This window comes from Moschus berezovskii, chromosome 4, assembly GCF_049115385.1.
Source record: "Moschus berezovskii isolate FMDL1 chromosome 4, NW_MosBer_1.0, whole genome shotgun sequence".
Lineage (NCBI taxonomy): Eukaryota > Metazoa > Chordata > Mammalia > Artiodactyla > Moschidae > Moschus > Moschus berezovskii.
In genome coordinates this window covers 42850908-42877257 of record NC_142463.1, presented here as the reverse complement: position 1 = coordinate 42877257, position 26350 = coordinate 42850908, and the positions used below count along the sequence as shown (strand labels likewise).

Below are 26350 nucleotides of genomic sequence, written 5' to 3'. Positions count from 1 at the left end.
ATGAGTGACCACACTATTGTGGATATCTGGGTCATTAGGATCTTTCTTGTGTAGTTTTTCTGTGTATTCTTGCCACCTCTTCTTAATCTCTTCTGCTTCTGTTAGGTCCTTGCTGTTTCTGTCTTTATTTGTACCCATCTTTGAATGAAATGTTCCCTTGTTATCTCCATTATTCTTGAAGAGATCTCTAGTCTTTCCCATTCTATTGTTTTCTTCTATTTCTTTGCATTGATCACTGAAGAAGGCTTTCTTACCTCTCCTTGCTGTGCTTTGGAACTCTGCATTCAGTTGGGTATATCCTTCCCTTTTTCCTTTGGCTTTTGCTTCTCTTCTTTTCTCAGCCATTTATAATGCCTCCTCAAACAACCACTTTGCCTTCTTGCATTTCTTTTTCGGGGGGATGGTTCTGGTTACTATGTCCTGTACAATGTTATGAACCTCCATCCATAGTTCATCAGGCACTGTATTAGATAATCCCTTGAATCTATTTGTCACTTTCACTGTATAATTGTAAGGGATTTGATTTAGGCCATACCTGAATGGTCTAGTGGTTTCCCCTATTCTATTCATTTTAAGTCTGAATTTTGCAATAAGGAGTTCATGATCTTAGCTATAGTTAGCTCCCAGTCTTGTTTTTGCCAACTGTATAGAGCTTCTCCATCTTTGGCTGAAAAGAATATAATCAGTCTGATTTTGGTATTGACCATCTGGAGATGCCCACATGTAGAATCAACTCTTGTGTTGATGGAAGAAGATGTTTGTTATGACCCATGTGTTCTCTTGGTAACTGTGTTAGCCTTTGCTTTGATTCATTTTGTATTCCAAGGCCAAACTTGCCTGTTTCTCCAGATATGTTTTGACTTCCTACTTTTGCATTCCAATCCCCTATGATGAAAAGCACATCTTTTTTTGGTGTTAGTCTAGAAGGTCTTGAAGGTCTTCATAGAACCATGCAATTTCAGCTTCTTTGGTACTAGTCTTTGGGGTATTGACTTAGGATTATCATGAAACTGAATGGTTTACCTTGGAAACAAGCCAAGATTGTTCAGTTGTTTTTGAGATTGCAGGTGTTGGATAAGACTCTTGAGAGTCCCTTGTACCACCAGGAGATCCAACCAGTCCATTCTAAGGGAGATCAATCCTGGGTGTTCATTGGAAGGACTGATGCTAAAGCTGAAGCTGCAATACTTTGGCCACCTCATGCGACGAGTTGACTCACTGGAAAAGACTCTGATGCTGGGAAAGGTTGGGGACGGGAGGAGAAGGGGACGACCAAGAGTGAGATGGCTGGATGGCATCACCGACTCTGTGGACAAGAGTTTGAGTGAACTCCGGGATTTGGACAGGGAGGCCTGGTGTGCTGTGATTCGTGGGGTCGCGGAGAGTTGGACACGACTGAGCGACTGAACTGAGCTGACTGCATTTTGGACTCTTTTGTTGACTATGAGGTCTACTCCATTTCTTATTAGGCCCTCTTACCCAAAGTAAAAGATATAATGGTCATCTGAATTAAATTGAATGCAAACTTAGTTCTGACTTATTTGGGGGGAAAAATTTGTATTCAGTACAAAACTGAGAGTTTGTAGTTAAGGACAACTTCTCAAGGTAAGTCAGCTGTGATCCTTGACTCACCAAAGGACAAAAATAATGGAATTAACAGCAACTTATAACAAAAGGAAAATATTATATTTTACCAAGAATTAAAATGTGGTGTCTGTTTTCTCAATTCCATGAATGCTATAGGAGTCATAGGATTCAAGGTACTTTGTGAACAGAACACATCACTGAAGCACGTGATGAAAACTCTGTGGGTTTTGGAAGAAATGGATACGTCTACTTCTGAGATCCTATGAGGGGTAAGAAAGCCAAGAGACTGTGAAATGGAAGCCAGAGGAGAAGTTGACTACATAAGACCATATATTTAATCAGGACTGAGTGAAGAGAGGCAGGCATTTGGACCACAAGGGGAAGTTCAGCCTCTGTGGGTCACCTGCCATATCAACTATACATTATTTTAAATTTTATTATTATTATTTATTATTGCTTTACAATGTTGTGTTAGTTTCTGCTGTGCGACAAAGTGAATCAGCAACATGTATACATATATTCCCTCCCTCTAAGATAAGCTTGTAGTTAACATGAATGTTGAACAAAATCTGTCCAATATTTCTGATGTTAGGTCTCAGTGATGGCTTCAAATATTTAGTGAACTGATTTGAAGAGGGCTGGAAAATGATGTCATTTCTCCATGAAATAAATTTGGTGGGGGTGCACAATATAGAATCCCACTGGGAATGCTAGCTTTCAAAAGGGTTTCCTGAAGAAGCACCATACTTACTCAAAGGATTTTGTTAAAATTAGGAATGCTAAAACAATTTAGGAATGCTTCTGGAATGACTTCAAAATCAATCTACAGGCAGCACAAAAGTTATTAATGCATTTTCCTAGTTTGATACTCAGAGGAATTACTGGTCTTGGCTTTGCATGATTTTTGGCTATTTGGGTTTCCTGATTTATCACCATTTAATGATATTCTTAAAAATGTGCCCCAGACTCTGCAAACAATTCTAACAACAATAGAATGATTCCTCAATGTAGTATCTGATAATACAACATGGTGTTTACTCTATTAACTCATTCCACCCTTATAATAGCCCTGTGAAGTTGGTACAGGAGTTATCTTCACTCACTAATGAAGAAACCATGGCTCAGGTTTTGTAACTTGTACAAAGCAACCCCAGCGAAGAGGTAGAGCCCTGTTGTCTGAGTAATTGTAACGTCATTGAAATAAATGTCTATTTGCATTTCCTTCAAATTATCTTAAAGGGAATTGATGGTATTCCATTGCATGTTAAGATTTCTTTTTGTTGTTTTTGTTTTCCCCTTTGAGAAATCTTTTACTTTTAAGAACAAAACCATTTGTGAAAGATGTAATAGAGGTCGGTATCTACCCTGAATGTAAAGAGTGTGGTGCCAAGGGAAGCAGAGAGCAGAGTGATTTATCCTAGACCTCTGGTTCCATATTCTCCTTTACAAGAAAAATTTTTACACTTTATTAACAGAAAGAGAGGGACATCCCAACAACCACTGTGTGAGGTAGGTGTTCATTATGCCCATTTTAGTTATGAGGAAACTGATACTCAAATAAGTTTAAGAAACCTGCTTAAGTTTACAGGAGGTTGAGTTCAGTCTATCAGATTCCAGTATGTTTTCTGCAAGATAAACTAGCATTGTATGCTAGGTCCTTCAGGGGTAAGTACAAAGTCTCTATTTGTGTTGAAAGAAATATCAATCACAAATGTCCAGCATGGAAAAAACGGATTTAAAATTGCTCCAAAAGGTCAATCAGATTTGGTTCAAAATTAAAGTTTAAAACAGGCAAGAGATTGTCCAAACCTCTTCAAGTGAATTCAAGACTTGAGATACAGATACATTATAATCCCATGACTCTCAATAAAGGAGCAAAAGTTATCTTAAAATATGTATATACAAGTATATATAAATAAATAAATGCATACATACATATATACATAATAGTGTGATGGTTAATTTCACGTCAACTTGGCTGGCTATCAGGTATCCAGGTTAGACATTATTTCTGGGTGTGTTATGAGGGTATTTCCAGATAAGATTAGCAATTGGGTAGCATTTGAACTGGTGGACTCAGAAGAGTACATAGCCCTCCCTTATGTGGGTCAGCATCATCTAATCTATTGAGGGTCTAAAGAGAAAAAAGGGGAAAGGAAGGAGGAATTCACCCTGTTTTTCTGCCTCATCATTTGTGCTGGGACATCTCTGCTCATCTCGTACCCTCAGACTGGAATTAACACTGTTAGCGCTTCTGGTTTTCAGGCCTTAGACTGAAATGAATTATACCACCAGCTTTCCTGGGCCTCCAGCTTGTGGAAAGCATATTGCGGGACTTAGCCTCCATAATCATGTGAAGCCAATTTGTTACAACAGATCTACCATCTATTATCTCTCTCTCTCTCTATCACATATATACATCTATCTATCACATATACTGGAGAAGGAAATTACAACTCATTCCAGTATTCTTGCCTAGAGAATCCCACGGACAGAGGAGCCTGGCAAGATACAGTCCATGGGTCACAAGAGTCAGACATGACTTAGTGACTAATCCACCATCACATATACACATATATGCTGTTAGTTCTGTTTCTCTGGAGAACCCTGAATAATACCCTAGTAATAAAGAAACAAACAACTGCAAAGTACTAACTTTGCATCAGGAACTGTTACTAGGATATTCTGTGAACTTTCTCCATTCACTCATTTATCAAATCTGCATGCCCAATATGTGCCATGTACTGTGCTAAGCACAGGGGACAAAAAATCAAAGAAGATTTGATCCTGCCAAAGACTAACAATAATCTGCAGAAAAACTCCATAAGGACTATTATTATCCTTCAGTTCCATTCAGTCGCTCAGTTGTGTCTTAATCTTTACAATCCCATGGACTGCAGCGCGCCAGGCTTCCCTGTCCATCACCAACTCCCAGAGTTTCCTCAAACTCATGTCCATCAAACTGGTGATGCCATCCAACCATCTCATCCTCTGTTGTCCCCTTCTTCTCCTGTCTTCAATGAGTCAGTTCTTTGCATCAGGTGGCCAAAGTATTGGAGTTTCAGCTTCAGCATCAGACCTTCCAATGAATATTCAGGACTGATTTCCCTTAGGATGGACTGGTTGGATCTCCTTGCAGTCCAAGGGACTCTCAAGAGTCTTCTCCAACAACACAGTTCGAAAGAATCAATTATTTGGCACTCAGTTTTCTTTATAGTTTAACTCTCACATCCATACATGACTACTGGAAAATCCATAACTTTGACTAGATGGACCTTTGTTGGCAAAGTAGTGTCTCTGCTTTTTTTTTTTTTTATTATCCTTCCTTTACAGAAAAGGAAATATAATCTCAGAACAATTATGGGGCTCATCTAAGTTTACACAGGTAGAACGTGGCAGACCTGGGCCTGGTGTCTGGACACCTGCTTTTTCAATTATCATATGCCTACCTCCTAAGATTCTAAAAGAAATTATTTAAACAAATGGCCACAAAACACTTGGAAGAGAAGGTGGTAACCCTAGGTGCCAAAATGTGCCTTGTAGATTTGTCTTCAGAAGGGTGTTTTACAGAGCTAGCTGTTAAGAGTGCCATTGGCAGACAGCCTTCATCTGCCAACACTTCAGGGTCTGACACAGATGCAGAGAGCCACCTCAGCCAAGATCATGCCCCTTCTTAGCCAGCCCATATTGGAGCACTGATTGATGTAGCAGTATAACAGTTATTCATCTAAGCTCAATTTAGAACAACTGTGAAGGGTCATTCTAGCTCAAGAGTTCCCCAGATGATTAGCTGAGAATGTTGTTAGACATGCAAAACACCTTACCTCTACCCTCTGCCCACTCTATCCCTCAATACTGAGCCCAGTATCTTGCACACTAAACTTGGAGTTGGAGATAATATAGCTTCATGGAAAACCTGTTGAGAAAAGGAGGGACTCTGTACTTTTGGACAGTCCAGTCCCTTTGGATTAAACTCTGTCCAGTCCTCCAAAGAGCACAACTATAACTAACATGAACCAAAGTTATACAGAGACAGCATTTGGGTTTAATTTGGGTTTAGCACATTTCTGTCAATGATGAGGCAGTCTTTCTCTAAAAGCAGTGAATCTGTAAGATAGAGGGAGCACTATTACTGTTGGAGGAATCTGTATCAATCACATAAATTGATATTTAACTGAAATTGGTATTTTTTAGTACTGCTGCTGGCTAGTACGTAGCATAACATCACTGGTATTTAGAAATCAGTGATTAGAAATCTTTAAAAGGAAATTTCCTCATTTTAATAGGTTTGGGGAATAACTTAAGATAAATGGAAAAATCCCATTTCCCATTACTCTGAGATTATTTAAGATATAGCGACACAGAAACTGTGTCCAAGTCTACCAGTATCCACTCACTCCTTTGTCTTTTAATAACAGAGCCTGGGATTTTAGCTGGATAAATGTGTAGCTGGGCTTCCCAGGTGTCAGAAGTAAATAATCCACCTGCCAGTGCAGGACATGGCAAGAGATATGGATTCCATCCTTGGGTTAGGAAGATTCCGTGGAGGGGCAAATGGCAACTCACTCCAGTATTCTTGCCTGGATAATTCCATGGTCAAAGGAGCCTGGTGGGCTACAGTCCATCCTGCTTTGACTTTACTGTGGAATAGAAATAAAACATCTATTCTGTTTAAGCCATGACTATTAATATTTTGGTTTCTGGTGAAGCAGATCTACCAATATTCTAACTCATGCTGCTGCTGCTGCTGCTAAGTCACTTCAGTCATGTCTGACTCTGTGTGACCCCATAGACGGAAGCCCACCAGGCTCCCCCGTCCCTGGGATTCTCCAGGCAAGAACACTGGAGTGGGTTGCCGTTTCCTTCTCCAATGTGTGAAAGTGAAAAGTGAAAGTGAAGTCGCTCAGTTGTGTCCGACCCATAGCGACCCCACGGACTGTAGCCTACCAGGCTCCTCCATCCATGGGATTTTCTAGGCAAGAGTACTGGAGTGGCTTGCAACTCATACATATCCCTAATTCAACAACCAATTCAAAACTAGTTGAATCCCTAATTCAAACCTGGGTGATTTTCCTTCTTTACCCTATTAGTATAATATCTTAGGGCTTCCCTGGTAGCTCAGATGGCAAAGAATCTGCCTACAAGGCAGGAGGTCTGGGTTTTATCTCTTGAGAAGGGAATGGCAACCTACTCCAGTATTCTTGTCTGGAGAATTCCATGGACAGAGGAGCCTGATGGGCTACAGTCCATGAGGTCACAACAAGTTAGACACAACTGAGTGACTAACGCTTTCATGATATCTTATTAGGAGATCACAACATGAGAAGAACAGAAATTAGCATCTTTTGGTTGTGAGTTGCATCCTCCTCTCTCTCTCTCTCTTTTTTTTTTTTGTGGTGCTCTGCCTTGTCCTGGTCCATATTAAAACTTGATTTCTATATAAAAATCAAGGGCCAAAGTAAGATCTGGACTGGAATTATGTTTATTTGTCAATATAGTAGGATTTTTGCTGGCAGCTAAAACCCTGATTTTTTATGTTGCTGAAGCTTTCTTTTTTAGGAAGGAGTAATTTTCATATAGGTTTGTTTATATTGTATATACGAATATATATGATTCATTCACGCATCCATTCATTCAGTTTATTCATTTATCAAGTCATTTGACAATGAAGTATATATAGTAAACCTATCCAAATAAAGTGAAAATAAATTAATGATAAGAGAAATCAAATGGGTTACAATTCATTACTACATATTTACAGGTCAATGAAAAGAAGTGAAATGCAACCTTGTCTTAAAATTCTTCAAAAGAAATAGAAATCAGAAATTCAACATCAGCCATTGTTGTGAATCCTACCATTTTCTTTAACTCTATTAGTGTAACAACTGATGCTTTTGTGGCATTAGAACCAACACCTAAAAGAAATATTCTGATATATCATTAATTGGTGTAGGTCCTGTTTCTCTTTTTGTACCTGAATTAAGTGTAGATGTATGAACATTTGCTTGCATGGCTGGAAACATCTAAAGTTGTACAAAACATTGCTCGTTTTTATCCTGGCACTAACTGGATTTCAGAAGGTTATTTCCATTTATCCAGTTCTGGAAATATGGTTCTATTTATGTCCTTTGTGAAATATCCCTAGATTTGGTTATGGGTTATCTAGACAAGGACAAGGATTCTAAAGGCAAGAATATCTTTTCAGTTCTAATCTCTCTTTATAGTTATGTTTATCTAGAAACATGCGGATCTTTCCCTAAAGTAGCAATCACAGCTCATTTTCTTACACTAACTGTCAAAAATCACGGATATTTGGGAATCATAGTAATGACAGAGGTAGGTTCTCACATTAGAGGGAGCTGGCTGGGAATGCCAGGGCAGTAGTGGTGGGGGGTCCCAGGCTTTCTTGGTTTGTGGGCTACTGGTCTGCCTAACCCTGGGATTACTTTCCCTAGGTGTCTCCATTTAGTTTTTGCACTGTTTCTCTATTTTTGTCAGTCTTAATCACATCATGTCAATGTCTCACTTTAAAAACAGGTGTTGGGAAGAGCTCAGAGTGACAGCCACTCTCCTTGCTATACCCTTAGCAACATATGCAGTGGGAGGAATAGCTACCAGATGACTTGAGTAGATATATTCCTTTTTTTTTTTTAAATTGGAGTATAGTTGCTTTACAATGTTGTGTTAGTTTCTGCTGTACAACAAAGTGAATCAGACAGATGAAGATATATTCTTTTTGATGGAAAGGATTTCTTCTATATTAGATTCAACTAGCTTTCAGAAAATATATACCACATGCCTGGAATCCTTCTAATAAGTTTTATTTCATGTAAATTTGTTCACTGAATTCCATCAACTTGCCTTCTTAAACTTATCCAGGTAGCTCCCCAATACCCACTGTCTATTATACCCTAAACAGAAGTAAATATAAATTGGTTTCAATCATTTAAATAAAATTTTACAATTAATAAAAATATTTTAGTAAGTAAAAAATGATTTGAAAGATGTCAACTGAAAAGTGAAAGTGTGCACATTTAAAATGTCCTTGTTACTACAAATTGCTTATATTACAGGCCAATATGTGAGTTTAAAATTTGTACCTTCCATTACAGAAGGGAAAGGAAACTAATATATGTCATGACTCCCTTTTCAAGAAGACATCTTAAGATGGCAAGAGAGTATATGATTAAAAATTATCTGAAATATTATTTCCTGTGGTTGATTACTATTGCAATCATGTTAGTTGACTCTAACAGCAGTGGTAAAGGCCATTATAAGCACTAAAGAAAGCATCATTAGAGATTTTATCCATCTCAGGCAGGCACCCAAAGGATGGGTGATTACAACTGCTATAGAAATGTTGGTTGATATATTCCAGAAGCAAAGAAAAAAATGGTCCAGCATTTATTAACTGTCTCATTCATAGGAAATGCTGCTGGGAGATCACATCTCTCTAAAGATGCCAAGAAGCTAAGGATATATTAGCTCCCAGTACAAGAGCCTTCGTCTGCTCTTCACAGTTATTTTTAGAAAGCAATTGCAGCATTTATCAAGCACTATAGAGAAAACACTGTAAATGTTGGAAATCAGAAGGCAGCTAGAGAAATTTAGTAGATGAGAATTGGAAAAGAAGTACAAATTGCAGAAAAATACCAATTTGATTAATATAAATAAGGCATATCTGTATTTGGGGTGCCTAAATAGAGTCTTTAAGACAATTTGATAATAAAATATAATGAAGCTTGTGAGTTTTAATATCTTTTTAGACTATGGCTTATTATATTAGATTAATATTTCTTTTTGAAACATTGGCAATGAAAAGGATTTTTCCCTAAAGAAAGCAATCTCCTTGGTTTTCTTTCCATGAGTTTTATGTGTTGCATCATAAAATAAGACATTAAAATGTGCTTTTAAAAATCACTGTTAGTAAATATGTAAACTTCATATTGTTTTTCATTGTTTCAGAAGTAAGTCTGGATAATGTTTGTTATTTTTTCCTCTTTTGAAAAATGCTTGCAGGAAAACGTCAAAAACAAATGTGACCCCACTTTGAAAAGCCCAAAAACTGCAATTAAAATGAGCATAATCTTCCATAGCTAGAATGAGCTGTTTCAGGTTTACAGAGTTCATAAAATCATGACCATATGCAGCTATCACCTTTAAGAGTTTCTGATCTACTTAACATGTATGGGCAGAGCACAGCTGTCAGTCCAACGTCACCAAAGCTTGAAATAAAAGGCCACTCACCACCGGTGATGGGGAAAGTGCAATGTTGCCTATTGATGCCTTCAGTTCATCTACAGTTGCAGCGTTCTTAAGAATGTCTTTAGCTTGCAATGGCTTAATCTTGATATTAAACTTCTTGTGTGATTCTTCTTCCTCTTCTGATTCGCTCGAAGAATAAAAGTGCTTTCCTTTGGTAGGTAGAACACAGTTAAAGATGCATAACTCTGTCTTTTCTACTAAGAGGCAATGGTGAGTATAAGACAAGAATGATTGCACAAAGAGGCAGCAGAAGCACACTTGGGTGGCAGAAAATCAGAGTAAAACAAAAATCAAAGTGTAAAGCAGGAAAGAGTCAGAGTTGATCCACCTTTCCCTGGAACGTGATTAAGGACGGCAGATTTCAAGGAGCAATGGTTACAAAGTCCATTACGTGTGTCACATTCAGCACTCACAGTTACAGGCCCATGGGAACATCCTCTTACCATAGGAGACAGGAAGGCTACTCTGTGAAGGATTTGTAATGACTTTTTGTGCTTCAGAGTGTGACCTACTCTGACCAGAGATGGTTTGTGGGGAAAGCACAAGTCAGAGCTATCTCCCAGCCACCATAAGTAGAGTTATCATATCAGATTTTAGAAGACAACCCAGCACCCATAATTTGTAAAATTGTTTTTCAGCACAATTTTTCTCTTTCTCCTCTCTCTCTTTTCTATGAATAGATTAAGGCAAAGTGCCTGCTTGTTAGTGATCAGGCTGTTCTCTGTGCTGTTTATTCATCTCTAATACTAGTGACAACAGGACTTGAGAAGCTTGGGTTTCGGCACTTCTGCAAATCCTAAATTTATCATCCTGCTTTCTGAAAGCAAATGGAAATTAAGATCAAAATATAAAGAAAGGATATAGCCAGGTTCCTCAGGTCTGATGCTGTAGCCTTCTTCATCCAGCTCAGGGGAATTCTATAAAATACAAGTGCACATTAAACAATCATTGTCCTGACAATGGTAAAGAAATTACATTCCTTCAAGAGTCATCTAGTTAAGGATATAGACGTGCCTCTTGTTGTTTGGAATGCTATATGTTTATAAATTTACTCAAGGGTATTTGGAGAGTCTTCCTATTGGAAAAATAAACTAGAATTCAATTGTCAATGAAAGAAAATGCTCAAAGAGAATGTATCATGCATTTCCTATAAGCCAAGGATTATGCTAAGCAACATAGTGGGGATACCACATGCAAATTATCTTTTGTCTGTATTCTGGTGGTCAAAAGTTCAAAAAAAGGCAAAGCACAAAATATTACTGATAGGAGTCAGAAAGGAAAGGAAACTGTGAGATCTGGAAGAATCAGGGAGTCTTTGTGTGTATTTTGGGTCAGATGGAGAGGAGAGGGGAGTCCGTGGTGAGGAAGAGATTGTACCGAGACACCAAGACAGGATTGGACAGCGTGATTCTCACAGTGAAAGGGAGAGGGGGATGAAGATGACAGCACTGGAGAGGAAGCTGTATGGGGGAAGAAGACCATGGAAAAGAAGACTGGGGTGGGGGGCGTGCAACATTCTAGGGAAAAAGTTTGGACTTGACATGGCTACTGCAGCTTCTCAATTAGCGCGAGACATGCTGAAAGCTTCCCTGGTGGCTCAGATGGTAAAGAATCTGTCGGCAATGTGGGAGACCTGGATTTGATTCCTAGGATTAGAAGCTCCCCTGGAGGAGGGCATGGCAACCCACTCCAGTATTCTTACCCGAAGAATCCCCATGGACAAGAGTCTGGCATGGACAAGAGTCCATGGGGTCACAAGGAGTCAGACACGACTGAGTGACTAAGCACAGCACTTGCTGAAAGCAGAATCATGAGGTGTTGAAAATACGCTAAGGATAAACTGGGGACAGAAGAAACTGGAGAAAGGAAAACTAACTCATGATACTTGCAACAATTCAGGTGAGATATGCTGTATGCTAAGAAGGACCAAGTTGTTAGTTTTGGGAAGGGATGAATCGAGGACATTTGGAAGGACAGATTGTCGGTTCTCAGTCACAGATTGGTCATGGGAGAAAAAGGAGAGGAAATGTTCAAGAAGATTCCAAGATTTCTTCCATCAAATCCTGGGAGTACTCCTGGCTGAACTCATTCTAACAGGAGGCAACTAACATTTTTAGGAAAAAGATAAGAAAGATAGAAGTCTGAATGATTGGGATTAGTGTTGTCATATTTTAGTTCCTGTTATATGGTAAGTACCGTGATCTACGTTTTATTTCACTGACTCTTCATAGCAATCATGTGTGTGTGTGTTAGTTGCTCAGTTGTATCCAACTCTTTGTGACTCCATGGGCTGTAGCCCACCAGGCTCCTCTGTCCATGGAATTCTCCAGGCAAGAATATTGGAGTGAGTAGCCATTTCCTCCTAAAGGAGATCTTCCCTACCCAGAGATTGAACCTGGGTCTCCTGGACTGCAGGTGGATTCTTTACCGTCTGAGCCACTGGGGAAGCCTCATAGCAATCATACAAGGAAAGAATCATCCTATCCACCAGGGAGGAAACTAAGAGAAATCGAATGCCATTTCTCTAGGAAATACATCTAGCAAATGACAGACCTGGGTCTTGACCCCAGGTGTTTTGAGACTAAACTCTGTGCTTGAGAGGGGAAGAGCGGGCAGAGTTCAAAGGTGGCCTCCTGAAGCTGAGGTTACAGGACTGGAAGAAAGAGGACAGAGCTGGACAGATAGATGTTGGAGTCACTGAAGCAACATATTCCAACTGATTGGAAAAGACCCTGATGCTGGAGAAGACTGAGGGCAGGGGGAGAAGGGGTAGACAGAGGATGAGATGGTTGGATGGTATCACTGACTCAATGGACATGAGTTTGAGCAAACTCCAAGAGATAGCGAAGCAAAGGGAAGCCTGGCAAGCTGCAGTCCATGGGGTCACAAAGAGTTGGACATGACTTACCAACTGAACAACAAAAAGGTGGTAAGAATTTAGTAGCATGTCATAATATGAATGGTGGTATTTTAAAAAATGAGATTCTTATTATTAAAAAATGTGCAAATGCATTAACATCAAGTTTAATTTCTATGAAAGAGGAGGTTGGGTCAGACAGTCACCTAAGTTGTAAGTACAAAAGAATTTTGTAGGAATTATGAATTTAGGCACTTGGTATGCAATAAAAGTGATTTTTGATGTGAATATGACCTATATGTTTTCTATGATTAGAAATACAAGAGCACTTTTGTCCATCCTGTTGTGGCTGGTGAAGTGTGTGGTGATGAGGTTAACTGGCTACTGGGGGAATTACAAGGAGAGTTTAGGTCGCCACTGGGATTCACCCTCACTCCTTGGGAAGAAACATCTGATTGTCATTTGACTTGGGAAAAATCTGTACTATGACGCTAGAATAATTATCATGTGCTATGGTAGGAATATTTGTATTGCTCCCAAATTTATATGTTGAAATCCAAACCCCAAGGTAATGGTATTAGGAAGTGAGGCCTTTGGGGGTGATTAGGTCACAAGGGAGGAAACCGCATGATTGGGATTAGTGCCCCTATAAAAGAGACTGCAGTGAGGTTACAGTTAGAAGGTGCCTTCTATGAACCAGGAATTGGGCACTCAACCAGACACTGAATCTGCTGGAATCATGATCTTGGACTTCCCAGGCTCCAAAACTGTTAGATATAAATGTTTGTGCTTATAAGCCATTCAGTTTTTGGCATATTTGTTGTAGCCACCTGAACAGACTAGGACATTGCAAAATCAAGGCCTAGACATGAACTGACTTGACTCAATACTCAAAGCTGCTTATCAATATAATTAGGACTGAACATCTAGATTTAATATTTTAAAAAGTGTTTTCTTGAACATGTATGCCAGGCTAGGCAGGCTACTGAAATATTCTGCAAATAGTTAGCTCATTGAATCCTCTCAATAATGCTATAAAGTCACTACTGACTTCATTTATGGTGGCCAGCAAATAACCAAAGCCACACATAGTTGTTCCATGGAGGAGCCAGATCTCAAACTCAGGTCTAATAGACTCTAATGCTTATAGCCTCTATACCAGGCTAACTGTGCCAGCACTTCCTAATGAGATGTTTCACTTATTTCTATGCTCTATTTTAAATATAAGCATGCCTCGACTCTTTTTCACACTGATGCATTTATAAAAACAATCTGATACTCACATATCTTTCCCAATCAATTTCTGCATAAAATCCATTTGGTGCTCCATTGCTTTTCTTCTGTAATAAATTTGAAAATACAGTTAGAAAAGAAACATTTGAATTAATAAAAAAGAAACAAAGAAAACTTGTCTTATCTGCATTTAGCAAGAGCTATCAAAATCCAGCACTGGAAAGACACATTAGAGCAGCTTATTAAGCAACCACATTGGTGAAACTAAATGGTGAATTGAGTTGCCATGACATTGCATAAAAGAACTTAAACACTTACTTCACAAAAGACTGTAGGATATGCATAGGGATATTAACAACTAGCTACTCAAATGTTATATAATTTCTAAAGAATCAGCAGCCCTTGTGTATTATTTAATCCTCTATACCTCAGGGGATATAACCAGATGTATTCAATATGTACATATTTAAATGGAAATATTTCGACCCACGTTATTCTCATACACAGTTATTTCCAACATATCCAGAGGATATTAATCCAAGTCATTAATTCATCTTCTTCCAACTTTTCTAATACTAACTCAAGTTTTCCTAAACACCCTTGATAAAATATAAAGGGAATCAGATTCAAATTAGTTAACTCAGCCTCTAAGTATTAAAAAATAGTGTTGATGCTCTTTTCAAGTGACTTTTCTTATGAAATTACTAAAAGATAATTTGAGGGTTAATTGTGGATTTCTATCATCCATGCATCATAGGCCTCCATGAGCACACATCATTATGAGAGGACTGGGTATCAGCATTATTCTCTCAGAATTATCTTAAAGTTCTATTTTCGGCCCTGGTACTGCCATGACATGTATGGCCATGAGAACTTGAGCAAGGATGTGGTGTCATTCAAACTGAAATTTCTAGGATTCTCTATTTCTCGTGAGCAAAGGATAAAAACACAGACAAGGTTGGTAATGGAGAGTCCATTCAACAGCATGCCTGTTGTTAGCACACAGAGCGATGATATGTCACTGAGCACTTGTGGATCTCACAACACACATCGGATGCTGATGAATGAGGCTTGAACAGGACACCTAATTTCACAATCACAAATGAAGGCTGGTTGAGCTATAATGTTAACAGCTGACACCATTTGACAAATAGGTAGGAGAAGACACCTTTTCATCTACGCATGCCGCTGATGCTGCTGCTAAGTCGCTTCAGTCGTGTCCGACTCTGTGCGACCCCATAGATGGAAGCCCACCAGGCTCCCCTGTCCCTGGGATTCTCCAGGCAAGAACACTGGAGTGGGTTGCCATTTCCTTCTCCAATGCATGAAAGTGAAAAGTGAAAGTGAAGTCGCTCGGCTGTGTCCAGCTCTTGGTGACCCCATGGACTGCAGCCTACCAGGCTCCTCCGTCATGGGATTTTCTAGGCAAGAGTACTGGAGTGGCGTGCCATTGCCTTCTCCGATCTACGCACGCAGGATCACTAAAAAACCAAATCAGAGGTAACCTAGTAACATCATCATTGATTGATACTGCATGTTGATTGGGCACTCTAAGAATTAGAAGTGGTTGAGTGAGGGGAACTGTGTGAGGAATAAATAATGTGTCCATTATTTTCCTGTCTCTTCCCATATACCAACACCACACTAGAACTTACAAATGCATAAATTCTGTCCTGCCTCCACCAACCAACACACGGGGACAAAGGGCCCATGCCCCATATCCCTCTTCTCTGTCCTGCTCCTGACAAAGATGATATGATTAATCAGACTACATCATTTTAAGTTTCTCACAGAATTGCCTTCATTGAATTAGTCCTTCAATAATATTCTTTGCTATTTGAACAAAGGTTGTTTTAAAAACTTGCCACATCAACTTTGCACCTGTATAAGCTGTGAAGCTACTTTTGAGGACATGCCATCTCATAATAAAAAATCTCTCTTATGGTGAATGGCATGGTTCTTACTTCCTTTTTGTCATATTTGTTTTCTTTGAAAATTTCTACTTTACCAATGTCTGCATACGTCTTCCTTGCAAAATTCTCCAAATTCTCCTTATAAAGCTGCTGCTGCTGCTAAGTCACTTCAGTCGTGTCCAATTCTGTGTGACCCCATAGATGGCAGCCCACCAGGCTCCCCCGTCCCTGGGATTCTTCAGGCAAGAACACTGGAGTGGGTTGACATTTCCTTCTCCAATGCATGAAAGTGAAGTTGCTCAGTCGTGTCTGACTCTTAGCGACCCCATGGACTGCAGCCTACCAGGCTCCTCCATTCATGGGATTTTCCAGTAAGAGTACTGGAGGGGGATACCATTGCCTTCTCCGCCTTATAAAGCACATATAATAAATTCAAAATACAAATGTAATTTAGAGTAATGGGAAATCAAAGGAACTAAGCTGATCTCAAAAAACTAAACTTATGAATTCTGTGATCATTATAGTACTATTAATAGATCTTTTAGTCCTTAATTCTTTATTACAAAGAATTGCTATCTAAAAACCAAAGAGATTAGATAAATGACTGAGTTCAAAATTTTTGAAGTTCTACAGATGTTTGCTTCCATGATAATCTTATCTCTGTAACCAAAGCCCTTCAAGACCAAGATAGTTGATAGGTTCAGCTAAACAAAGACAAAATGAGTGTGTGTATTTCTTTACTGACGCTATTAGAAATACAGAAGTTCCTCAATTTTTTGAATTTTTTTGATCTGGGCTGAGGGAAGGTTTCTCAGTTTCCATGGAAACCAATGGAAGATTGTGATAAAGAGAAAGCAAAGCCTATAAAAAGAAATTTCTTTTAAAATAAGAACACTTTAAACATAAATACTAAACACAAACAACAAATCATAATAGTACATTCTTTTGGGTTGATATTAAACACACACACACACATATATACACACAGTTCTATTAGAGAAATTAGCAATTTAGCCTCATTCACACTAGTGAATTCTTACAAATATATTTGATTTTGCAAGTGGAAATTACCAAGTTAGAGCTAATGCAGAACCTGGCTGAAATTCTTCTGGTAAAACTCTAAGGAAGAAATTCTCCCAGTTTAACAATTTAAGCAGCTCATAGTGGTGAAATGGAGGTAATGGCTCTATTGATTTTCAATTGGAAAACAGTGTAAAACCATGGAAGAATGTAATTTAAGTGGGGAAATATGTAAAACTTAGGTAGGCTTAATATTTAGAGCAATGTTGGCTATTCACCAGCATATTCAATATAAACAGTGATTTTTCTCTTGGAGTATAAGGTATGTATTTTTAAAATTCTTTTCTATATTTTCTAAAATCCACAATTTGCATGAATCACTTCTAAAACTTGAATATATGACTATTATTTAAAGATAATCAAGGCTGATAGCAATATTGATCATGTTTTAATAGGTATTTTACTTTGGTCAAGCTTATTATCTCCTCTCAGATAACATGATTGGTTAGATCAATAAGTGTAGTAAAATTGCATTCAATTATACATTCATCAAAGTTCTTAATTTTAACTGTGGATGCTCCTCTTTTCCAACGTCAGATCATGGCCGCATTGTGCTCTTTGGTGAGAAGTATTAAAGATGTGAAATACTGCCTAAATATTATCTTTTTGCCATTGAGATAGACTTGTCTCACTTTGTAAATAACCCTATAGAATAGCACTATCCAATAGAACTATCTGTGAAAAAGTAAATGTTCTGTATGTGTGTTGTCCGATATGGTGGCAACTAGCCACAAGTAGTTATGAAGTGCTTAAAATGTGGCAAATGACACTGAAGAATTAATTTTCTTTTATTTTTAAAAATTAAAAAATATGTATTTATTTAAGTGAAGTATAGTTGCTTTATAATGTTTCAGGTATACAGCAAAGTGATTCAATTATATATATATACACACACACACGTGTATATATATACACACACATTCTTTCCCACTGTAGGTTATTACAAGATATTGAATATAGTTCCCTGTGCTAGAAAGTAGGTCCTTGTTGTTTATCTATTTTACATATAGCAGTGTCTATCTATTGATCTCAAATTCCCAATTTATACCTTCCTCCCTTAGCTTTTTCCTTGATAAACATGCTTGTTTTCTATGTCTGTGAGTCTATTTTTGTTTCATAAATGAGTTCATTTGTATCTTTTTTTTGTTTTAGATTTCACATATAAATGATATCATATAATATGATGTTCCTCTTTTGTCTGCCTTACTTCCCTCGGTAGGATAATCTCTAGATCTATCCATGTTGATGCAAATGGCACTATTTTATCATTTTTTATGATTAATTGTATATATGCGCTGTATATTTATCCCTTCATCGGTTGATGGCCATTAAGTGAGGAACTGAATTTTAAATAGCCACATGTGGCCACCATTTTGAACAACATAGCTATCATTGTTGTACAGTCTGGGCCACCAGGATCAGCACCCCAAGTCCACTGTCAAGTACCTTAGGTCCCACAGGCCCAGGTCCTGCAAATTCCTGATGTTACTTAGACAATGCTTACACTAACAAATGACTATTCAATTAATATATGTTGTTTATATTACAGCCAAAGTTTTCTTATAGATAGCAGATTCTTTTAAAAATCTGAATTGCTGTCCTTTGTCTACGACATAGGCATGTTTCTTATGCCTGATCACTTTTTAAAAGTATATTCAGACATCAACATATACAATCTATATAGTTGATTTAAAAATTGGCCCCAGTATTGGGAAATACTAGGAAAGAGTCTTAAATACTTTTGTGTTTTCAAATTGGGATTTTACTCACTGTTTCTACAACCCCTTGGAAATTTTAAACTAAAATCTGTTTCCTTACCGAAACTTTTTTTCCTCCTTCACGTGCGCACTCTGCTTTGTTATTGTAGGGTGGTTCATGTGGGCTGGGCTGCTGGAATTGATTGTTTTCATGTAGAAAAAAGTTGTTAAAGGATCTGTTTGTTCTTCAAGACACATATAAAGAATCACATGGAGTCAGCAAACATACCATAGAGGAAACAACATCTAGGCCAAATCGGAGGACCTACCAATCTTGGCAGGGTTCTCGAAGCAAAGAGTGGACTTTGGGGCCCATAATGAGGCTCTATTCAGCAGGCCCGTGTGGCGAGGCCAGGAGGAGAAGGGAGAAGGGGAAAGAGGTGTCCCAGGCACCAGGGGTGATGTGAATCCCTCACTCAGCCAGCACTTAATTTACAGGTAGAGAACAAACACTGGGACACACCAGAGACTGAATAAAAACAGTTGTATTTCTAATGGCAGTCTGAAATGGCTATCTGCATGGTGTATTTCCCTGGATCATAGCCTTCTGGGGAGACGTCAAGACATAGAGCACACACAGCTGCCAGCTCCAAATCTGAACCCTTTCCTGCACACGCGTTCAGGATGAGCTGAGATCTCCTCATAGCAATGACTGTGACATCCAGTCCCCCAGTCTAGGTGTGGATGGAAATCTGAACTGCTTAGGAAAAACTCAGAGTGTGTCCTGCACAAGTCAGAGTTTGTCTCTGGGTTAGACTGCATTGCCACACAGATGCCTAAAGCCTCAAGTTTCGAGACAGACCGCTTGGCCAGGAGTGGGCATATTCAACCAGTGGAGAGCAAGGCAAGTCCATCTTGCTACATGCAGCCCAGCTACAGAGCCTCTGTAGACAAAACCTCAAAAGCCTTGTCACCAAAGATGGGCTTCACTGGATTTGCAGAAACTGAATTTAAACAGTTAAACCTGTTGTGTAACTCCTGTGATGACAAAGTCACTTATAAGCATGAAGTTGGTACACCACCACCTGTAGTTTGTAGAACCACACTGCTGCTGCTGCTGCTGCGTCACTTCAGTCGTGTCCGACTCTGTGTGACCCCATAGACGGAAGCCCACCAGGGTCCCCCGTCCCTGGGATTCTCCAGGCGAGAACACTGGAGTGGGTTGCCATTTCCTTCTCCAATGTGTGAAAGTGAAAAGTGAAAGTGAAGTCGCTCAGTCGTGTCCGACCCTCAGCGACCCCACGGACTGCAGCCTACTAGTGAAACCATAAATTTCAACTTCAGATATTCAAAAAGAAATCACTTTAAAGCTTACTCGGCCATGTAAAAGTGGACTGGCTCCATCGACATAAGGTCTTAAAGAAATTAGTCTGAGTTTGAAAGAAAATCAGGTTGAGATTTCCAGGGACTGAATGCAAATAGAAATTTTGGACTTCTACAGCAACTAGTCTGAAAAGGTATTCTCAAAATTTGGTGCCCATAGTACGTGGAGAAAACTGGAGGCACATTTCCAAGTGGTAAAATACCAATTACAATTCCAAAAACAGTCCAATTATTTAGGAAGCTGTACACCATGTCTCTGAGAACACGAACTTATTTTGAATGCAGCCTATTTTCCAAACAGGTTTGTATTATTTCCTGAGAAATCAAAATTAAACAACTCCTCTTTTCTAAAATCATGATCAGTGATACATTCCTGGCATTTCCAATTAAGGAACAAAGAGGGTGTGTCTGCTGGGAAATAACTTGATGTGTCTGGGCATGGTGGCAGTGACGGAGGGCTTGGGGAACTCAGGGATGAAGCCTTGCCTTAGAGTGGGTGAGTCTGCAGAATCACAGCTGGGCTTATGGACACAGCACATACTCAGAGTCACCTGTTGCACACCAGTGCTGTGCCAGGTACCAGCTGCATGTTCTCCTCAAGATGTAAACAGGGGTCCCTAGAGGAGCAGAGAACTGAGACAGCAGTGGGGCTTCAGAGACGATGACCGGAGGGGTGGGAGGAGCTTTAGAGAAAGAAAAAAAAAAAAAAGGACAAGACTGAGGGTGCCAGAGGAGAGAAGCAAGAGACAGCAAACCAGCCTGGGAGCAGCAGGGAGGGAAAGCAGAGACTAGCTAACAGAGCCTTGCAAGGGTGAGAATGAAGGGGACAAGAGAACTCAGGGAGGGGACTGAGACGGAAGCAAAGAGAAGACACAGAAGCAGAGTACCTGAGACAGAGTTAACGAGAGGGCTCTGAGCCAGAAGCAAGAGGTGAGGAGAAGCTGAGTCTTCTGGGTCTTTTTTTTCCCCTGCTGAATAGAGCCTTGATTATAGTGTTACCCAATGTCTGATAAATTTCAGTCTACTTCCTTAACATTTCATGGAGAGAACTACATGAATGCAAACGGCACCCCAAAACTAAGAACCTTGAGTTAAATGTGGGAGAAAAACTCCTACCATAGCTGCAGTTAACACCCCAATTTAGGTCTAATATTATAAAGGGTGATTAAAAAAAATTATCTATCAGGTTTATTTTAGTTCCCACTCCAGCCCAATGAGCCTAATGTGAGTCCCTTTTTTTTCCTCCTTCAATAACAGCTGTTCTTTTGAACCTTCTGAATAGGCATCTGATTCAGTTTTGAAGGAAGTCATTTTAGAAGCTGGTGCAGCCTGTCATCAGGACAACTTGGATAAATCCAAGCTCATGCACCATCGACTTCTCTAGAAAAGCCAGAAATCTGGTGACCAGCAAGGAATCAGAGTTCCTGTTAACTCTTAAACTGGTGGACACATTTTTCTCCTCCAGGCTGTAAATTCAGGCATAAGTGGTTTCAAGACCATTCCCTACTTATGAATTTAATACAGAAAATGTATCTGCAGCTCAACTGCAAAAAGGGAAAGGCTTCTTTCAATTTTATTGGATCTCAGCTCCATTATGACTTTGTGGCCTCTGTTGGAGAAAAGCATTCTCATATAATGAGCTCTTATATCATTAAATTGGAAATGAATTAACAGTTGATGGTAGCAGCCCCTGCAGGAACTGTCTGACTTTTGACCCATCATATTGATGACTGGTTGCCTTGCCTGCTCTGGGGCAAGGTTTTAGGTGAATGCAATAAGTAAGTTTAACTTGACCAAGACTGTATTTATGTCCTGTGAAATTACTACAAAAAATTACAACAGTAAGAGGTCTTAAAAGTCATTTAAGCTCATTTTTTCCCCCTGCAGGAAAAGAAATGGGGCTTAAAGAAATTTAAACTAGCATAGGTTGAAATGCAAACCTACTAAAAAGGTTCATTTAAATACTTACAATTCCATCTCTATCTGGTGAACCTCTGTAACAAAAAGAAATTAGTAGCTATTAGGAAAATGAATCATTCTTGCTACACAGACTCAAGAACAACAATAAGTCATTAACCACTTCTCGCCAGTTCCCACCCCAATAAACCTGGCTAATGAAAGCTAATCAAAACAAATTGGTTGAATGATATTTCAGTGTGGGGTGCGTGTACATGTATGTGGGAAGGAGAGATTCATTAAAAATTGAAATCCAAAAGGCACAAGTTGTTGGTGCAGTGTCTTGCCCAGTTTTGAGAGAATTCAGTAAGAGCTGTCCCATTTAATTGGCTTCCATTTAAAACTACCACCAGGAATGCCAACCAATTTGTTCTCTCATCTTCTCCCTATAAGTGGTCTTGAATTCCCCCTTATAAGAAGGAACTTCTATGGTATTTTTCAAGTCACTTTGAGAATCTGTATTTTCCTCCATCTTTCTATATTTACCGCTCCTTTGATTACATGACAGCAGGAAATGAAGGGCAATTTTACTAAACGGTTCACTTTGATGACTAAAGTCCAGGGTATTTAATCCACAGTGATGCTAGGCTACAGTGTTTAAGAATAAGGTCTTTAGAGAAGGGTGAATCTATGTGTTCTGACTCCATTATTTACTAATTCTCTGATCTTGGACGAATTACTTAACCTCTCTAAGTCAGTTTAAATATGATAAGTATATAAAGAACTTATAATGATTCCCAACATATACTAAGTCTTCAGAAATGTTTGTTACAGGTCTTTTTCCTCTTCCATGATGGCTCTACCCTAGGTACAAACACAAAACTGCCCACTTGCAGCCATGTTAGGCTTTATAACAACAGAGGAAGGGTATTACTGCTACTCTGGAAAATTGAACTGGGGGAACAGAAGAAAGGGAGAAGTAAAAGGGTAGTCATTGTAACTTTATAACCTCTCATATTAATTCTAATATTAATATTTTAATTAATTCTAATATTAATTAATTAGGAGCTAAAAAAATATTATTCTATTAACATGGAGGCCAGAATCATGCTCAGGTGAGGACCTGCACTGTTTGTAAGGAAACCTTTGTAAGTGCTTGGGTGGAGTGAAAATGAAAGTCCCTTAGTCATGTCCAACTCTTTGCGACCCCCATGGACTATCAAGTTCATGGAATTCCCCAGGCCAGAATACTAGAGTGGGTAGCTGCTCCCTTCTCCAGGGGATCTTCCCAACTGAGGGATCGAACCCAGGTCTCCCATATTGCAGGCAGATTCGTTACCAGCTGAGCCACCAGGTGTGGTTGGAACTGTTCCTTAGGAGGTGGGATCAAGTAAAATGTTCTTTATTTGCTGGGACATCTTCTTAGCTCCAATGTTTGATTCCTTTCCCTGCCAACACTACCTTCAAAATTATCAGAACATTCTACTTGGATTACAAAACATTTGATGGGAGTGCATCATTTTTCATAATCATTTCCATGTGGATGCAAGAATGAATCAGTGATACAGGGGCTAGAAGTAGAGAGGACTCTGATTTTGAAAGACCACGGGAGTTGACAGAAGTCTCAGGGTGTTTGGACATTTGCTGGCTATGAGAATTACTAACAGTTGGCTCAAAGAAATTTCATCTAAGAAAGGATAGGAAGAGTTACATATAATTCATTGAACAAATACTGAGTGACTTATAATGAGCCAGGCACTAGACTAAACTCAAGAGATAAAATGATGAAGAAGATATGCTTTTTGAGACAAGCAAGTAAATCCAGTGGGTTATTATGACCACAATAAACCCAGGTGGCAAGAAAGCACAGAGAAAAGTACCAATTCACACTCATCAAAGCCAATTTTCCTTATCAGATTTATATACTGAAAAAACAAACAAACATTTCTTACTAGGATTTCAGCCTCTGCTAAAGGGATCAGGAGAGAGGAGATTTTGTTAACTTTTGCGTAGGACAGATCCAGAGGCACTCATCCTCGTGAGGTTATCTTTAGGGGCAGGTGATAGATACAAGGGGATCTAAAATGGGAGGCCACTTGGTTTCATGCGCATTACCACTATAGGGATGGCAGTTCAAACATTTTCATCAGAATAAATGTAATTGTACACAGCAGTGTTGATGTCTATTTGAATCCTTTGTCTTATCCATTGATGGAAATGAGGCTGGCTCTTCCCAGTATGGTGGTAGTGAGCATGGTGATGGACAGCACCAGCTATAGCACCAGACTGCAGGGTTCAATCAACTCAGATTTCCGAGCTGCATAACTTTGAACGAGAACTTCACCCCTTTGTGTTTCAGTTTCCTCGTTTACGTAATAGCTGTGATAACAGTATATACCTCACAGGGTTATTAAAGGATCCAGTGAATTAATGTAAATGAAGAGCCTGGAATGGTGCCTAGAACGTTGTAAATACTCATAAAATGTTATCTAGATTAAAGTTATTATATCAATATAAGCTGACCCAGGATGAGGAATAGAGAGAGATTTTAGCAGCCTCAGACAGTTGGGCATGTCCTCAATTTATTTCCTAACCCCCTCTTATTAAGTTTTATGTTTTTAAATAAATACAGCAGACCCACTATATTTACTGACTTCCATTTAAAAACTGATCATCTACCAGGAACCTTTTGCCTCTGTTTTTAAAAATGACAGTTACCTCTTGCCACCACTCCCTTTTCTCTTTTACTCCCCTATTGGTCTTGATTATAATTTTATCCATCTGTTCTGGTTTTTTTTTTCCCCTGGGTGATAAAAGAATATGCACTTGATTCTGGACTAGAAAACTGGCTCCATGTCTTTTTTTCTGGGTAGCCTTCAGGAATTAATTCATTTTGGCATTGATTTCTCATCTCTAAAATTGAGATATTACTTCTAATATTATTGAATTACTGTGAGGATTAAAAAGGATATCAGTGCATTACAAAATACCTTGCACAGAGCCTGCCATTTAGCACAGGCTCTCTCCTTTCCTCTTTCTATCAGCCACTGTAATGATGATCAAATCAGGAAGCTCTGGTTCTAACCCCACTCTATCTAAGGACACCCAATGAGCTGAATTTGGAGCTGGCAGCTTCCATAGCAGGTTGCTTGGCAACCCTCATGGAGTTGCAACAGCCCTGAAAACAGTTTGCATCAGCAGGGTTTCAGTGATGGCAGACTATCATAAAGATTACCTAAATTTGAAGGGATAGCACATCGCCAGAATATTTCCCCAGGCTTCTGCAAGAATGATATATGACCCAGTCAGAGAGCTGGGGGTTCCTGAAAGGCAGAGGCTTACATTAAATGGCTTGTCCTTTGACCATCACCACTGATGAAACCAGTTTATAGCTAATTTGCTACACCTAAGTAAACTGGGGCACTCAGATTATAAGAAGTGAAGGAGAGATGCTTGGGGTTTTACAAGCAAATGTCTCATTAGAGTACTTCAGAGAGATGTCGGCCATCTACCTAAAGCCGTGAGGAGTAGCTTTCTCATTTTCATGATTTTAGAAGTGATGATGGAAGAGCGGTGCTTTCGCTAAAGGCAAATAGCTCAGCCTGCCCTGGGGAGGTTGTCTGACCTCTTTTCCCTTTTGAGGGAGCTTTTATCCTTTTTAGTTTTCTTCACACACCAGAGATTACGTGTAGTCAGTTACAGACACTGTCTTCAAAGAAAACTGGATTTGGTTTCTGCTAACAATGTTCTCCTGAGAAATGTCTAATAGTATCACACACCGCATGTGGCACATTGTAGGTGACACGATGTAGCTGACCGACGGACTGCTACAGAGTCTGGCCTTTTAGGGAAATTAGACTCTAACATCAATGCAGGCCCAGTAGAGGAAAGTGTATTCTAAGGCCGTGGAGCTACTGGCAAAGCTGAAGCCAGAGCCCAGGTCTCCTGACTCTGCTGAATGAACCATCTCCTATTCTGATTAACTTTTCAAATTAAGAAATAATGGAAGTTGTGTAATGCTCAGAATTTTTTCTAATTTAATCATTTTTTAAAATTGGCAAGACTAGATGGAGTAAATGTAGTTTCCATGAAATAACTATTCACCAAAAGAGAAAGCACAAAGCAAAGGTAAGATCAGGAGACTTAACATCTGATATTTAGACAAAACCTAGCTTTTTACCCCTCAATCCTTTACAGTCTCTGGTTTAAAAGCCTCCAGGCTTCAAGGTTGCGCACTGTCTAAGGAAGGAAGCCCAGACACCTCAGCCTGGCACTTAAAGCCCTTCCTCTCTAGCCCTGATCTTTGCAGCCTCACCTCCCATCATTGCATTTACCAGCAGTCGACAGGTAGACAGACTGCCCTGTTTAGCTTGTCCTGAAGACCTCCTTGGATTTTCTACATCTCTGCTTTGGCTGTTGCTCCCTTTGCATGAAATGCA

The 26350-nt window shown here is 39.3% G+C and overlaps 1 protein-coding gene across 6 annotated transcripts in view; it reads right to left on the bottom strand.

Annotated features, from left to right (window-relative positions):
* SGIP1 (SH3GL interacting endocytic adaptor 1) overlaps window positions 1–26350 on the bottom strand; it is a 232138-nt gene that overhangs the window by 108876 nt on the left and 96912 nt on the right. For 3 of the 6 annotated variants that reach the window (XM_055404071.2, XM_088835361.1, XM_088835363.1), the window contains 5 exons: window positions 21985–22009; window positions 18754–18825; window positions 13993–14049; window positions 10715–10769; window positions 9835–10010 (listed from right to left, as the gene is read on the bottom strand). In XM_055404071.2, the coding sequence (XP_055260046.1) occupies window positions 9835–10010; window positions 10715–10769; window positions 13993–14049; window positions 18754–18825; window positions 21985–22009 (385 nt within the window). Of the gene's footprint in view, window positions 1–9834; window positions 10011–10714; window positions 10770–13992; window positions 14050–18753; window positions 18826–20902; window positions 20987–21984; window positions 22010–26350 lie in introns of all 6 variants that reach the window. The other 3 variants (XM_088835364.1, XM_088835362.1, XM_088835365.1) reach the window with 2 other exon arrangements.